The 15,964-nt window shown below is 38.8% G+C and overlaps 1 protein-coding gene across 2 annotated transcripts in view; it reads right to left on the bottom strand.

The window, feature by feature from the left end:
- The window catches only part of marco (macrophage receptor with collagenous structure), a 52,572-nt gene that overhangs the window by 20,341 nt on the left and 16,267 nt on the right, over positions 1-15,964 (bottom strand). Inside the window, exons 1-5 of one of the 2 annotated variants that reach the window (XM_030081457.1) lie at positions 12,248-12,318; positions 3,344-3,406; positions 3,146-3,226; positions 1,080-1,142; positions 884-964 (exon numbers count right to left, since the gene is read on the bottom strand). The exons of the other annotated variant lie outside the window; for it this stretch is intronic. Of the exons in view, the coding sequence (XP_029937317.1) occupies positions 884-964; positions 1,080-1,142; positions 3,146-3,226; positions 3,344-3,406; positions 12,248-12,299 (340 nt within the window). The 5' untranslated portion in view covers positions 12,300-12,318. Of the gene's footprint in view, positions 1-883; positions 965-1,079; positions 1,143-3,145; positions 3,227-3,343; positions 3,407-12,247; positions 12,319-15,964 lie in introns of those variants that run through there. 2 annotated transcript variants of the gene reach the window in all.

Here is a 15,964-nt window from a genome sequence, read left to right as displayed (position 1 = left end):
ATTTAAAACCAACAGATACTTCTGTGTGTCTTGAAAGAAAGGTTCTAGTGGTTTCCAACCTCTACAGTAAAAAAGCAGGTTCAGCATTTTTAGAAGCCAATATGCAGTGAGTAAAAATCCTTTTGGATGATCCAAGAGTTATCCAGCCAGGTTTTTTTGTGTTTGAGAAATTTGTAGTATTTGGTAGTTTTGGTGAGTCAATGAAAACTGAAAATATTTCAGTCAAAATCATATGCCTCTTACTTTTATTAAGTTTGACTTGATTTGCAGTAATTGTACATACAACTACAAGCAGAATGTGAATGGATTTTTGGGAAAATAGTTCATGAAAATTGTTTTTTTTTTTGTTGTTGCTGAGAGGGTACAATATTTTGCTATTACAAACTAGCACTGATTACTGAATTTCTCAAAAACACAAAGGAAAACTGCCAGGCTTTGGCTGCTAAAAACCATAAAGTAGATTTTGTGGCCATGTAAGGTAGGGTTCAACTGATACCCATATCTCTGAATCAAAGCTCTATATATTTTTCACATTTTCAATATCTTTAAATTTGTCCACATTTATGAAAAAAAATATCAAGTATGTTTTATGCCCCAGAATTGATGTCAGTATAGGAAATCTCTGAAACAATATTGAGACTACATTTAGACCCTAAACCTCTCCATGGAAACCCACACAAATGAGATTCTTTTACAATTAGCAGCTCTTAACAGCAGAGTAACCCACCATATATATTTAGTAGCAGGGAAAATCTGGGATACCTCTCTATCATCAAACTAATAATTCATTTACAAACAGCAAAACAATTAAATGAATAAATAAGATGTGTAAAAACAAAAAAAGTCATTGCAAGTTCTATGGACATCAGACTTTGAAACTGACCTGTAGCTCCGTTTAGGCCAGTGTATCCTCTTTCACCTTTAGCTCCTTTCATGCCAGCGGCACCAGCAATCCCTGGCGGTCCTGGGAATGTAGATACAGTGGATTATGTTTGGTAAAATACCTGTCCTACCCATAAGTAAAGAGGTGGACCATGCTGCTGTAGTTCTACATGTGTGCCCACACACACATCACATACCTTGTACACCAGCGACCCCCTTGTCACCTTTGGCCCCAGCTCTTCCAGGAGGCCCCTGAAGGCCTGCAGTCAGAGCAGAAATGGTATGTCAGAGGCAGTGAAATATACAGGTTTTACATGCCTTTACTAAGGCTGTTAGATCAAATATAAGTACTGCTGAATTTTAAAATACAATAAATCTCTATCTATCTATCTATGTATCTATCTATCTGTATCTCTATCTATCTATCGACATTTGCCAATATCCGCTCCGCTTTCGTCACAGCATGTGCACGTTCACAGGACGTTGCATTCCAAGTATCCAGTGTTGTGACTTTGTACACCGGCCGTAAACAATAGTCAATTAAAGGCTTCCGCCTGTCAGTCATCATACTATACTTCTGATCAAAATGATTACATCTTTATATAATCAAAATAAATCTTGAATAACAATGTTTTTTTTCCATCAACTGTATTTAATTTTTAATACCTCTAGACATCGAATTTAATGCTTTTTAATGCCATTTAAGGCCTTAATTTTCACAAAATCTATTTAATGGCTTTTAATGCTTTTTAATGACCCGCGGAAACCCTGTGATTATACAGTAACTTGAATGCATTATGTTTTAAGTCTAAATATTGTCATTATAAGTCTCATAAAAGTCCCCTGAAGCCACTATTTAAGGGGTTGTTTTTCAAAAATTTCTCCCACAGGAGCATACCCCTAAGAGGAGGGGGATATGCGGTAGGGGGCCTGTGCCCCAGTAGAGCTTTATGCCTTGCAACACCCCTGTTCCAGGCTCATTTAAAACCAATAGATACTTCTGTGTGTCTTGAAAGAAAGGCTCTAGTGGTTTCCAACCTCTACAGTAAAAAAGCAGGTTCAGCATTTTTAGAAGCCAATATGCGGTGAGTAAAAATCCTTTTGGATGATCCAAGAGTTATCCAGCCGGGTTTTTTATGTTTGAGAAATTTGTAGTATTTGGTAGTTTTGGTGAGTCAATGAAAACTGAAAATATTTCAGTCAAAATCATATGCCTCCTACTTTTATTAAGTTTGACTTGACTTGCAGTAATTGTACATACAACTACAAGCAGAATGTGAATGGATTTTTGGGAAAATAGTTCATGAAAATAGTTTTTTGTGTGTGTGTGTGTGTGTGTGTGTGTGTGTGTGTGTGTGTGGGTGTGTGTGTGTGTGTGTGTTGAGAGGGTACAATATTTTGCTATTACAAATTAGAACTGATTACTGAATTTCTCAAAAACACAAAGGAAAACTGCCAGGCTTTGGCTGCTAAAAACCATAAAGTAGATTTTGTGGCCATGTAAGGTAGGGTTCAACTGATACCCATATCTCTGAATCAAAGCTCTATATATTTTGCACATTTTCAGTATCTTTAAATTTGTCCACATTTATGACAAAAAATATCAAGTATGTTTTATGCCCCAGAATTGATGTCAGGATAGGAAATCTCTGAAACAATATTGAGACTACATTTAGACCCTAAACCTCTTCATGGAAACCCACACAAATGAGATTCTTTTACAATTAGCAGCTCTTAGAGCAGAGTAACCCACCATATTTATTTAGTAGCAGGGAATATCTGGGATACCTCTCACTTAGACTTAGACTTATACTTTCTTTATTGTCACTGCACAAAAAAACACAGGAGTGAGTTTTTTTTTGCAACAAAATATTGTTGCTTGGCTTCCGGATTACAACAGAGATGGAACTGTGGGGCAGTTTAAGTAATTAAAATACAATCTATATAACTAGTACGTAAAAAACAAGAACTAAATAATAATGAGTGCAAGAAGAATAAATAGATAAAACAGAATAAACAGTGTAAACAACAGAAACATCGTAGCAGCAGGGTGAAGAGTCTTTCACAACAGGAGTTAATTCTCCTCATCCCAGGGGGTCTCCCGGTACTGGGCCACACACCCTGGGGCTGAGGAGACTATAACTCCATAAAAACAAAAATCATCAATCTAATAATTCATTTACAAACACTAATTAAATGAAATAAGATGTGTAAAGACAAAAAAATCATTGCATGTTCACAGACATCAGACTTTGAAACTGACCTGGAACTCCGTTTGGGCCAAGGTTCCCTGTTTCACCTTTTGCTCCTTTCATGCCAGCGGCACCAGCAATCCCTGGCGGTCCTGGTAATGTAAATACAGTGGATTATGTTTGGTAAAATACCTGTCCTACCCATATGTAAAGAGGTGGACCGTGCTGCTGTAGTTCTACGCGTGTGCACACACACACACATCACATACCTTGTACACCAGCAACCCCCTTGTCACCTTTGGCCCCAGCACTTCCAGGAGGCCCCTGAAGGCCTGCAGTCAGAGCAGAAATGGTATGTCAGAGGCAGTGAAATATACAGGTTTTGCCTTTACTAAGGCTGTCAGATCAAATATAAGTACTGCTGAATTTTAAAATACAATAAATCTCTATCTATCTATCTATCTATCTATCGTCATTTGCCAATATCCCCTCTGCTCTTTCGTCACAGCATGTGCACGCTTGCAGGACGTTGCATTCCAAGCATCCAGTGTTGTGACTTTGTGACTGTGATTTTTTCGGTTGTCATGTTCTCTTCTTTTAGAGTCACACGCTTTGGTCCTCGAAACAACGCGAAATAACTATCCATGGTGGTGGTGATCATGGTGGCGGGACTGAATGCTCCTGGCTGCTGTGATCTGCTGTGAGCTACCGCTCATTACCAAACTTCTGGGTCACGTAAACCGGACCAATTAAATAATAAAATCAAATTCAGTCCTGATTCCCGTTTTTCCATTTTGTATTTTTGATCCGAGCCTAAAATTGAACTATGAAAAACCAGGCATATTTTGGATTTTGGTGTTAGATTAAAAAACAAATAACAAAATAACCAGTCACTTTTTCATTTTTTAATTTTTGATTGGCAATTGAAAATAGAAAGAACGAATGATACACGGATTAATATCGACCTTCTGATTCCTTTTAATGATGTGGTTATAATTTACGGTCATCTAAAATCCACCTTTTCTCAAACACATCTTCCATATTCCTTATTTTGTGAGTTATTTTTCCATAAGTTCAACTTCTTTAATCATAATTTTCCATTTTGTTAGATCTGGGGGTTTAGTTGTTTTCCACACTTTTGTAATTTGCTTCAGAGCTGTGATTCTCGAAATTCTGAAAAGGTAATTTTCGTCTTGATTAAGACTGGGTGGAGGTTTTCCAACATAATATGCTCTGCTTTCAAATACAGACGTTATTTTTTTTTCAGATCTCTTCTTTAAATTTAAACACTTCCAACCAAAATTCATTTAGAATTTTACATGAAAAGAAAACATGCAGGAAATTTGCATTCTTTTCACCACAATTCCTCCAGCACTGAGAATTTAAAGTTGATTTATATCTAGAAATTGTGTCTATGGTCAAAAAGTATCTCATATTCATTTTCCAAGCAAATTCTCTCCAAAATAAGGAATTGGTGGTTTTGTGAATTTCATTAAACATCTGTTTCCATTCTTTGTCTGTTATATGTATTCTCAACTCTTCTTCCCATTTTATCTTTACGTTATGGTTTGTTGTCTCTTCTTTCTCTTGTAGAATTTTATAAACCTTGCCCATTATGTTTTTGAATTTACTGTTGTAGTTACTCATGATATATTTCAGTAGGGGGTGAATATTCTGTATTTCTTTTGCCTGTTTACTCTTTAAATAACTTCTTATTTGCAGGTATGTGTAAAATTGATTATTTGGTTAGTTATCAACACATCCTCACTCCCAATGCGTTATCAGCCTGACAAATGGTCAGGGTCCCTTAGCATCACATGCCGACTCATTAGGCACCCCTTTCTCGTCAGTTTTCGACGAGTTGGGTAACCCGACAGACTTACACAGAACTCCCACAACGTCTGAAAATAGATGCCACGGGAAGCATTTGGGGCGTCAACTAACTCTTTGTTGTCATGGTAACGTGACGTTTTCTGCGTCATATAATAGAGTCTGCCCAACATGATCTCACAGAAATCAGTGAAATGAGCACAACCTCTTAATAACGCATTCCGTGCTCCTCGCACGTAACCTGTTTTAATCATAGATTTCTATGGTTTTAATTCCGTGTGGTCACCACACAAACAGTGTCCACTGAAAGTCAGCGAGGATCCGTGCTGGACACACGGATTCTCGGCTTCAAAGACCTCACGCGGTGGGTGGTGGCAGAGCTCTAGTGGTGGGTCATAGATCCCGGAAGTGCAAATTTAATCGATATTCTGAAAAATAGTTCAGATTATTAGCCATAACGTAACTTACCACGAGCTATGAGGTTGTGTAACAATGGCATGCGCTTCTGCCGAGTCCACAGGTCCCGTATAATATCAACTTTATTTTAAGAAAACACGTTTTATTTGCGATGTCATATCACGGCGAAGCACTACATTACCCATAATCCTAATCAGCGACGTGTCTGATTTGACAATCTTAATCAATAAAGTGCATGAAAGTCGTCAAATCGTCTTAAAAGAAGATTATAATATGCTGATATGTTACGCCATTGAACACCACCCTTTCAGTCAGCAAAACAGAGCGGGTGGAAAAACCGTGGAAACACGTCAAAAATAGCACTAAAGATTAATTTTTTTTCATAACACATCTTTACTTGTGATCAAATCTCCTGCATGAAGTGTCCCATTGACTGTTACTCTGGCGTTTGGTTGATTGTAAATTATATCGTTGTAAACTTATTGTGAAAACCAAATGCCTCACATGTGTCGAATATAAAAGGCCATAATAGTCGATCATAAGCTTTTTCAGCATCGAGCGTTAACATTATCATCTGTTCGTTGGACTCTGTTGAAAAATCTAACAAATTCAAAGTACGCCGGATGTTATCTGACAGCAACCCCAAATTTAATAGATATGGGGTTATTTTCGACAGTCTATTGGCTATGATTGTAGTAAACATTTTTTGATCTCCATTTAATAGAGAAATGGGTCTGTATGAGCCACACTCAGTATGATCCTTACCTTCCTTTGGTATAACAGTTATAACAGAAGAATTCCAGGTGGGATGCCATGTTTCTTTTTCCAATATCCAGTTAAATACTCTACACAAGATTGGGCTTAAGATCTCCCTAAAAGTTTTATAGAATTCATTTGTATATCTGTCACTTCCTGGGCTCTTATCCTTCCTGCTTCTTTGTATAGTTGATAAAATTTCTTCAACTGTGATTAGTTGTATTAATTGTGAATTTTGATCATCCGTCACCTGTGGTAAGTTTAACACACTCAAAAACTGTTAACTTCCTTTATTATGGCTTTCCGTATTCTTATAAAGATTTTTGTAATATTTTAAAAAAACAATCTGCTATTTTGGGTGTTTCAATATAGTAATTAGATTTTTCCCCTTTTATTTTAGAGATTACAGCTCGTTCCTTTTGCTTTTTCAACTTAAATGCCAGTAATTTTATTGCTTTTGGACTGTTATCATAGTATTTTTGTCTTGTAAAGGCGAAGGCTTTTTCTGTTTCATCTGTTGAAAGTACATGTAGTTTATTTTGTGTTTTTTTTTTTTTAATTCCTGTCTAATATTCTCATCTCCTGTAATTTCATGAAGCCTTTGTTGTCTTTCCACCTCTCTTTTTACTGCATTTATTTCCTCCTTTGCACGTTTCTTTTTCCATGTTGCATAAGATATTATTTCACCCCGTATCATTGCTTTTGCAACTTCCCATAATACAATAGGTGTTATTTCTCCATTATCATTATACTGGAGGTAGCTTCTCATAACTTGATGGATTTTATCCCTAAAACCCCTATCTTCAAGCAAGGAATTATTTAGTCTCCATGAAGTTTTTCCCCTTGCTGTCTCCAAACCTAATGTTAATAACACTGAAGCATGATCTCCCAGGGCTCTATTTCCGCAGACCAGGCGAGGCGGGGGTGCAGCTGTGCTGCGCTGCGCCAACTGGGTGTGGCCAAGTGGATTTTGCAATTTTGGCACACCATGCGCCATGGCGCAACTACTGCGCCGTTCCTCCTACCGGCGCAAGGTAGGAGAGAAGGCGTGGAGTGGGTTTGATACAGCCGATTCACTTTAAACCAATCAAATGAGCCCCTGTCCTCGCCTTTAAAATGCGCTGCGTGAAGGCATAATGAACATTTACACAATTGACGTGGAAGAAGAGAGCAGCCGCAACACACACTCAGGACAGTGAGGCCAGTCTTGGCTGCTGGAATGTTGCTGGAGCTACCTGCCATCCATCTGTCCATCCATCCATCTGTCCATCCATCCATCCATCCATCCATGCATCTATCCTTACATTCGTCTTCCTCATTCCCCTGTCTTTCCATTACCTACCTGCCTTGCATTTCTCTTTTTGCAGCTCTGTCACCGTCTGTTAAAGTTATTGATTTTTACGAGCAGATATAAATTCAACTGTGAAGCCCCCATTTTTAATGAATGTTTTTACCTCAAAGGATAATCCTCGCCATATTCATATAAATACATGTTTGTTTTGCAACTTTTGACTCCCATCGCTTATTGATGCAACAACACACTAGAGATTAAAACAAAATCTGGTTCATGAAAGCTTTTACATTCGCTGTTCTAAACGCCCAGTGTCTGGCAAGGAATTGATGCATTTTTCATTTTCAATATGTGTGGAATCAGGGTTTCCCCTAGAAAAAAAATTGGCACCGGACAATGTGACCGGCAGGTTTTCAATTTACCGGACAAATGTTTGAAATTCCAGTCAAATATTATCTGAATTTACTGAGCTTAAAATTATATGCAGACTATATAAGAATGATATCAAGGCTATGTCATAGCGTAATCTCTTTATTGAAAAGTAGGCTATATCAAATAAAATGAGTGCCGTCAATTGACTCACGTGCGTAACGTCTAAAATAAATAAATAAATATTGCACAAGCCTGTGCTCTTTTAACATGAACATTGCATACAATTGCAACTACAATTTGCAAACAAAAAAACGGGCTCATACCATTTTAATAACACGGCGTGCTGCCAACTTGAAATCAAATAGATGCAATAAAAACTTAATTCAGCAGCTGAATTAAAATCGAAAGTCTCAAGTGTCTCTCCGCAACTTGCAATTCGCATCAGTCTTGTGACCTTGTTCTCCCCCAGGCGACTTCGCTGCTGTTTTGATCCGGTTCTGCAGAGAAAAACCTCTCTCTCTCTCTGGTACACTGGAGACAGGGATCACGCAGGCTATTTTTTAAATAAATAAATAAATAAATAAACAAATAAATAAATAAATAAATAAATAAAATTACGCGGAAATTGACTGTTTTAATAAAATTCAAATTGTTCTTAGAGGGAATATTTTCACCGGGCATTTAAAAATTACCGGACTTTGGCAGATTTTACCAGTCATAGCCTGGTGATTACCGGATAACGGAAACCCAGTGTGTTTATATATCCATATATTTATATATATGGAAGAAGAACTGTGTAGTTAACAGGAGCAGCGCCAGACACCATGACTGGAAAAAAGACATCACTGTACTGGACACATTGTTTGACTGACAGGTGATCAGGTTGGGTTTCCATGACGCTGCCAAACGGTGCCAATCTCCTTTGATCTGACATCAGATGTGACGGGACAGTCGATATGGAGATACATTTATGTGCTGATTGAGATTATAGCATTGAGTAGTGTTTTTTGTGGGTATTTATTGCATTGTTAATGTGTCTGACAATCTGTGAGGTTTTGGTGACGTGTGCGCACTGCTCGCCGGTCAGCCAAAATTCCACTACGCCAGCCCCGCTGCGCCTTGCACCGAAAGTAGACGTGGTTTCAGATGGCGAGCTTTGAGCACACCTCAGCGAAGCCTTTTGGCACTAAACTGTCACTGCGCCAAGCTGAATCTGTCGACATTTCCCCCTGCTGCGCCGCCATTCCCATCTCAGCGCACCTCGGTCTGCGAAAATATGAAACTGTGCACACCTCAGGTTGCGCTGGTCGAAAATAGCTCTGCGCGGGGTGCGCCTCACTGCGCCACCACGCACTGCGCCACCACGCACTGCGCCACCACGCACTGCGCCACCACGCACTGCGCCACCACGCACTGCGCCACCACGCACTGCGCCGCGAAAATAGAGCCCCCAGACTTATTGTATCTATTTCACATTTCTTTACTCTTGTTATATCATCTTTGAAAATAAAAAAGTAACCGAGTCATGAGTATATCTTATGTGCTTCTGAGTAATATGTATATCTTTTTCCTTGTGCATTCAAGATTCGCCAGATATCTACTAATCCTATTTCCGTCTCTGCCTTCCTTAACACTGCCGCTGTTTTTTTAGATTTGTGTTTCCCTTTACTTTGAGTATCTTTTGCATTCATAACAATGTTAAAATCTCCTCCCATAATTGTGATTCCCCTTGCCTCTGTAACCAACATAGACAGTATCTTTACCATACAACCTGGGTCGTGTCCAGGTGGATTATAGATGTTCAGCAGTGACACTGGTTTATTTCCTATCTTTCCTGTTATTAACACATATCTACCTTCTTTATCTTGTATTATTTTATCAACTTTAAATGGGATATTTTGAATCAGAATAGCTACCCCTCGTTTAGCTATGGGATGAGGCAAATACTTGAGCTGATACCAATTTTTCTAGTTTACAATGTTCCTCCTTATTTAGATTTGTTTCTTGTAAAAATATTATATCACCCCTTTTTTTCAGAACTTGTAAAATTTTCTTTCTTTTGATTGGATTGTTGAGACCGTTAGTATTCTGAGAAATTATTGTTATTTCATTCATTTCACATATATTTTTTTTTACTCTACCTCTTTTCCTTTCTGGTCTGTGACCCCATAACAAAGGAGAAAAAAAGGGAAAAAAAAGGAAGCGGAAAACTGAAAATCTTTCAGTCAAAATCATATGCCTCTTACTAGGGATGGCTCGATACCACTTTTTCACATTCGGTACCGATACCGATACTGCAGCCTTGAGGATCGGCCGTTACCGATACCGATCCGATTCTTTTTGTCACTCTAAAAGTTGTTAATAATACGTGGATGCAATTTGCTTGATACTGACATCTAAAAACACCACATTCACTGTACAACAACTATTCTGGACCCCTAAAGAAAGAAGGAAAATATGTGAAAACAACTGAAGTCATGTGTAACACTAAATAAAACTGCAACTTGGTGCAAATTTTGCATTTGACTTAGTTTTATCAACTCGGAGAAGTTTCACCTGTGCGTGCACAACAGCTATAAGACGAGTCACCATGGCAACGGGGAAGCGTCAGGCTGCGTTTTTCACCACAATTGAATTGGAAATGCGTAAGTTTAAATGTAGTCCGTTGCAATCAATAATATGACAGGGGAAAACTGCTTGAATTACTGCTGGCCTATTAATTTACCGTATTTCACCAATTAATCGCCCGGGCGTTTAATATGCAAAATCAACTTGGACCCCGGGCGTTTAAAAGAACCAGGCGGCTATTCGCTGCAGGCCTTTATTTATTTTTGCACAGACCTGCACCAGGCCATTATCGTGATGACAGTTACTGTCCAACATATTTACAGTCAGGCAATTTAAGATTACGGTGCACCCTTTTTTTCTAACGTTAGCTAGCGCTCTTATTTTGACAGAAAACGGAAGTGCCGCACAGTTATTGTGCAGCTAACTGTTTACTGCTGCAAAAATAAGGTGAGTAGCCTTATTTTGGGTTACCTCATTATGATGCAAATAATCGCCCTGGCGGTTATTTGGGTGGGCGTTTAATATGCAAAAAGGGTGCAGACCCCAGGCGTTTATAAGAACCCGGCGGCTATTTGCGGCCGGGCGATTAATTGGTGAAATACGGTATTTCATTTAGGTGACGTGGAAAGGTAACTCTCAAAAAGATAATTGTTTGGAAATGCTAAAACGTCTATGCGCGGTCTTATAACGATCTCCCGACGAATATTTAATTCTCTGCGCAGTAACACTGCACCTTCATCCACGGGATCATTGTCGAAAGGACGTGCCATGTTCGTGAAAAAAGACGCCACCGAACTACTAATGGACTTCTAATAAAGGCCTACTGACTGTTTTTTAATTATTATTTTAAATAACAGATGGCAGAACTAATACGCCATGCCAAAACTCGCCTGCTGACTGAATGAATGAGGAAGTTAAATATGGTGTGTGGCTGAAAGAATGCGGACAGAATGCGGAGAGAAACCCGAGGTTTCATGAGAAAAACCTGGTCCTGACCAGGTTAGTTTCATGGAGTCTGTTACTGCGGTAACTGACCGAGAGCTTAAGTTACCTCCCTCTGTGAAACAGGCTACAGTTACCCCTCTTTCTCTGCTTTGAGTTACCTTCCTTTGTGAAACGGAAAACCCAGAGTTTCCCTCATTTCAGGGTTAACAGACTCAGAGTTTTCACTAAACCTGCTTTGGGAAACGGACCCAAGATTTGCTGCACCAAAACAAAAACGGTTCGCTTTTCTTTGCACTCGCCTGTAAAAAGTCTCCGTACTCCTTTCCATGATGCTTCTTCAGATGCTTTAGTCCGTTGTGTTAAAACGTCCGGTTTTGCTACCACCCCTTGAGACACTCATATTGCAAACGTTGCGCTTTTGTCTTCCGTTAACGTAAAAAGAATTTTTTTTTTTTTTTTTTTTGGAGAGGGTACAATATTTTGCTATTATAAACTAGCACTGATTACTGAATTTCTCAAAAACACAAAGGAAAACTGTCAGGCTTTGGCTGCTAAAAACCATAAAGTAGATTTTGTGGCCATGTAAGGTAGGGTTCAACTGATATCCATATCTCTGAATCAAAGCTCTATATATTTTACACATTTTCAATATCTTTAAATTTGTCCACATTTATGAGAAAAAAATATCAAGTATGTTTTACACCCCAGAATTGATGTCAGGATAGGAAATCTCTGAAACAGTATCAAGACTACATTTAGACCCTAAACCTCTTCATGGAAAACCCACACAAATGATATTCTTTTACAATTAGCAGCTCTTAACAGCAGAGTAACCCACCATATTTATTTAGTAGCAGGGAAAATCTGGGATACCTCTCTATCATCAAACTAATAATTCATTTACAAACAGCAAAACAATTAAATGAATAAATAACATGTGTAAAGACAAAAAAAATCATTGCAAGTTCTACAGACATCAGACTTTGAAACTGACCTGGAACTCCGTTTGGGCCAGTGTTTCCTCTTTCACCTTTTGCTCCTTTCATGCCAGCGGCACCAGCAATCCCTGGCAGTCCTGGGAATGTAGATACAGTGGATTATGTTTGGTAAAATACCTGTCCTACCCATAAGTAAAGAGGTGGACCGTGCTGCTGTAGTTCTACATGTGTGCCCACACACACATCACATACCTTGTACACCAGCGACTCCCTTGTCACCTTTGGCCCCAGCTCTTCCAGGAGGCCCCTGAAGGCCTGCAGTCAAAGCAGAAATGGTATGTCAGAGGCAGTGAAATATACAGGTTTTACATGCCTTTACTAAGGCTGTCAGATCAAATATAAGTACTGCTGAATTTTAAAATACAATAAATCTCTATCTATCTATCTATCTATCTATCTATCTAACTACACTATATTGCCAAAAGTATTCACTCAGCTATCCAAATCATTGAATTCAGGTGTTCCGATCACTTCCATGGCCACAGGTGTATAAAATCAAGCACTTAGGCATGCAGACTACTTCTACAAACATTTGTGAAAGAATGGGTCGCTCTCAGGAGCTCAGTGAATTCTAGCGTGGTGCTGTAATAGTAATATAATAGGATGCAACCTGTGCAATAAGTCCAGTCGTGAAATTTGCTCGCTACTAAATATTCCACAATCAACTGTTAGTGGTACTATAACAAAGTGGAAGCGATTGGGAACAACAGCAACTCAGCCACGAAGTGGTAGGCCACGTAAAATCACAGAGCGGGGTCAGCGGATGCTGAGGCACATAGTGAGCAGAGGTCACCAACTTTCTGCAGTGTCAACAGCTACAGACCTCCAAACTTCATGTGATCTTCAGATTAGCTCAAGAACAGTGCGTAGAGAGCTTCATGGAATGGGTTTCCATGGCCGAGCAGCTGCATCCAAGCGTTACATCACCAAGCGCAATGCAAAGCGTCAAATGCAGTGGTCTAAAGCATCGCCGCCACTGGACTCTAGAGCAGTGGAGACGTGTTCTCTGGAGTGACCAATCACGCTTCTCTGTCTGGCAATCTGACGAACGAGTCTGGGTTTGGCGGTTGCCAGGAGAATGGTACTTGTCTGACTGCACTGTGCCAAGTGTAAAGTTTGGTGGAGGGGGGATTATGGTGTGGGGTTGTTTTTCAGGAGTTGGACTCGGTCCCTTAGTTCCAGTGAAAGGAACTCTTAATGCTTCAGCATACCAAGACATTTTGGACAATTTCATTCTCCCAACTTTGTGGGACCAGTTTGGAGATGGCCCCTTCCTGTTCCAAAATGACTGCGCACCGGTGCACAAAGAAGGTCCATAAAGACATGGATGACAGAGTCTGGTGTGGAAGAACCTGACTGGCCTGCACAGAGTCCTGACCTCAACCTGATAGAACACCTTTGGGATGAATTAGAGTGGAGACTGAGAGCCAGGCCTTCTGTCCAACATCAGTGTCTGACCTCACAAATGCACTTCTGGAAGATTGGACAAAAATTCCCATAAACACACTCCTAAACCTTGTGGAAAGCCTTCCTAGAAGAGTTGAAGCTGTTATAGCTGCAAAGGGTGGGCTGACATCATATTAAATCCTATGGTTTAAGAATGGGATGTCACTCACGTTCATATGCGTGTGAAGACAGACGAGCGAATACTTTTGGCAATATAGTGTATCTCTGTCTATCTATCTATGTTTTGTTTTGGGTTTTTTTACTTGTATATTGAAGTGAACTCATCATTGCTATCCCATTACCTAAGCTCCATAACCTCTCATTTACCCAGTCTCACAATCTCCTTTACTAAAATGCTACTTTAGTTTCAGCACCCTAACTACTCTAATCTATCTTGGAAAAATGTTTGGAGAGGGCAAGATTCAGCAAAAGCCCAGCTGAAATCCCTCAAAAATTGTTTGTGCTGAGAATACACCTGTATTTAAGAAAAGATGAATATTGGTCTGATGTGTTAATAAACTGGTGTACTTTGAAGTGAATTGATGCTAGCACAGAAACTTTGCTTCTCTGTTCAAATCTCTCCAAAGGAGGCAGCTCTACCTGGCATTCCAGAATCTCCCTTTTCTCCTTTTGCGCCTGGTCCTTGGTCCCCTGGGACTCCTGGGCGCCCCACTGGGCCCTGGGGTCCTACATAGATGCACACACACACACACACACACAGATTGAAAAAGGAAGACCCATGCTGTGCCATCACTGTGACCTCTCAGAAACAGAAACTGAAATGCACTTCCTTCTCATATGTCAAAAATATCTTAAGATAAAAAAAAAAAAAAAACATAATTACCCTGAATTTGCAAAAATATCCCCACCCTGTAGCATCCTTTCAGAAGAACAAATCATTCCACTAATACTGGGAGGGAATTATTTGCAGCAAAATATGGATTTGGCTCAGAGAGAGAGACTGGGCTCTTGTACTGTGCTCTTTAGGAACTGGTCATGTGGTGATTGTTGTTATATATTTGCTTTGAATTTTAATGCATTGCTGTTTTGTGTATCAGTGTTTCAATGAAGTTGGTTTATTTTATCTATTGTTTATTTTTCTCATTTCTAATGGTTTGGCAACACAAAATTGTATCGTCCTGCCAATAAAGCTAATTTTGAATTTGAATTTGAATTGAGAGTTGATGTTACATGTACACTTTGCTGTAAAATTAACAGCTTTTCTGGTGAGAAGATAGCATTGTTTAAAGAACAGGGACTGTCTGCCCATCCCTACTTTGGCTATGTTTTTTGACTGGGAAAGGTTAAAGATTATGACTTAGAAATTAAAAAAAAAAAATCTAGCAGTATATTTTATCGTTCGGGAATAAAGGGCTAAAATAGAATATTTGCTCATTTTAACATTTTCTCGAGTAATTTTGGTTGATCTGTTACTGGGAAAAAAATACTTCTTAGGTCTATTGCTACAATTAAAAATGTTCATAGGTTAAGATTTATTGATAAACAAGGTGAAAAGCGAATTGTTGTTTACTGATGAGCAATAACATTCCAAAAGATATTAATAAAACAGTTAGAAAGGATAATTAAAATACAATGTTGGAAAAGAGAGAAAGAGAGGACGTTATCATGCTGGATCATACTGAAGTTTCTACTAGCTAAAAATAAATTCTCAATATGATGATTATGGACAGACTCACAGATGTTTTAAGGACTGCAATTTTTAGTGAAGTGCAGATGGTACAAATTTGCACAGTTCACCCAGCCTCAATAGTATCTACTCAGCAATATTGTTGATGATGGCCAGAGGATTAAAAAAAAAAAAAAAAAGGAAGTGAAACTGTCTAATTTCTCAATCAAAATCTGCTGATGCATTTTCCATGAAAGACATGAGTTTCTTCAGGTCCACAGCCCCTATCATATGAACAAAGGGAAAAAAATGCAGGTTTTTCTTACAGTAAATATCCTTTTGTAACTACAGATAAGGTTATTATCATGATGAGTCAGCATGTTTTCACATGCTGACACAAGGAACAGTAGAAACACATTTTCAGGGAGGGATGTCTGAGCACCCTCTAAAAAAATTGCATTACCCTGCTAAAAAGAATTAACTTTATTTGTATAGACCTTCTTCAAGCTTTGATGATGAAAAAAAGCAGAATTCCTTTACATAAAATATATGAAATAAGTAAAAAGAAGAGGTGCGACACCCAAAGATTTATTAGAAGATATGATTTTTTTTTTTTTTTTTTTTTTAAGATTAGTTTTAC

This window comes from Myripristis murdjan, chromosome 21 (assembly GCF_902150065.1).
Source record: "Myripristis murdjan chromosome 21, fMyrMur1.1, whole genome shotgun sequence".
Classification (NCBI taxonomy): domain Eukaryota; kingdom Metazoa; phylum Chordata; class Actinopteri; order Holocentriformes; family Holocentridae; genus Myripristis; species Myripristis murdjan.
The sequence above is the reverse complement of the archived record's forward strand: the minus strand, read 5'-3'. Positions and strand labels throughout refer to the sequence as shown.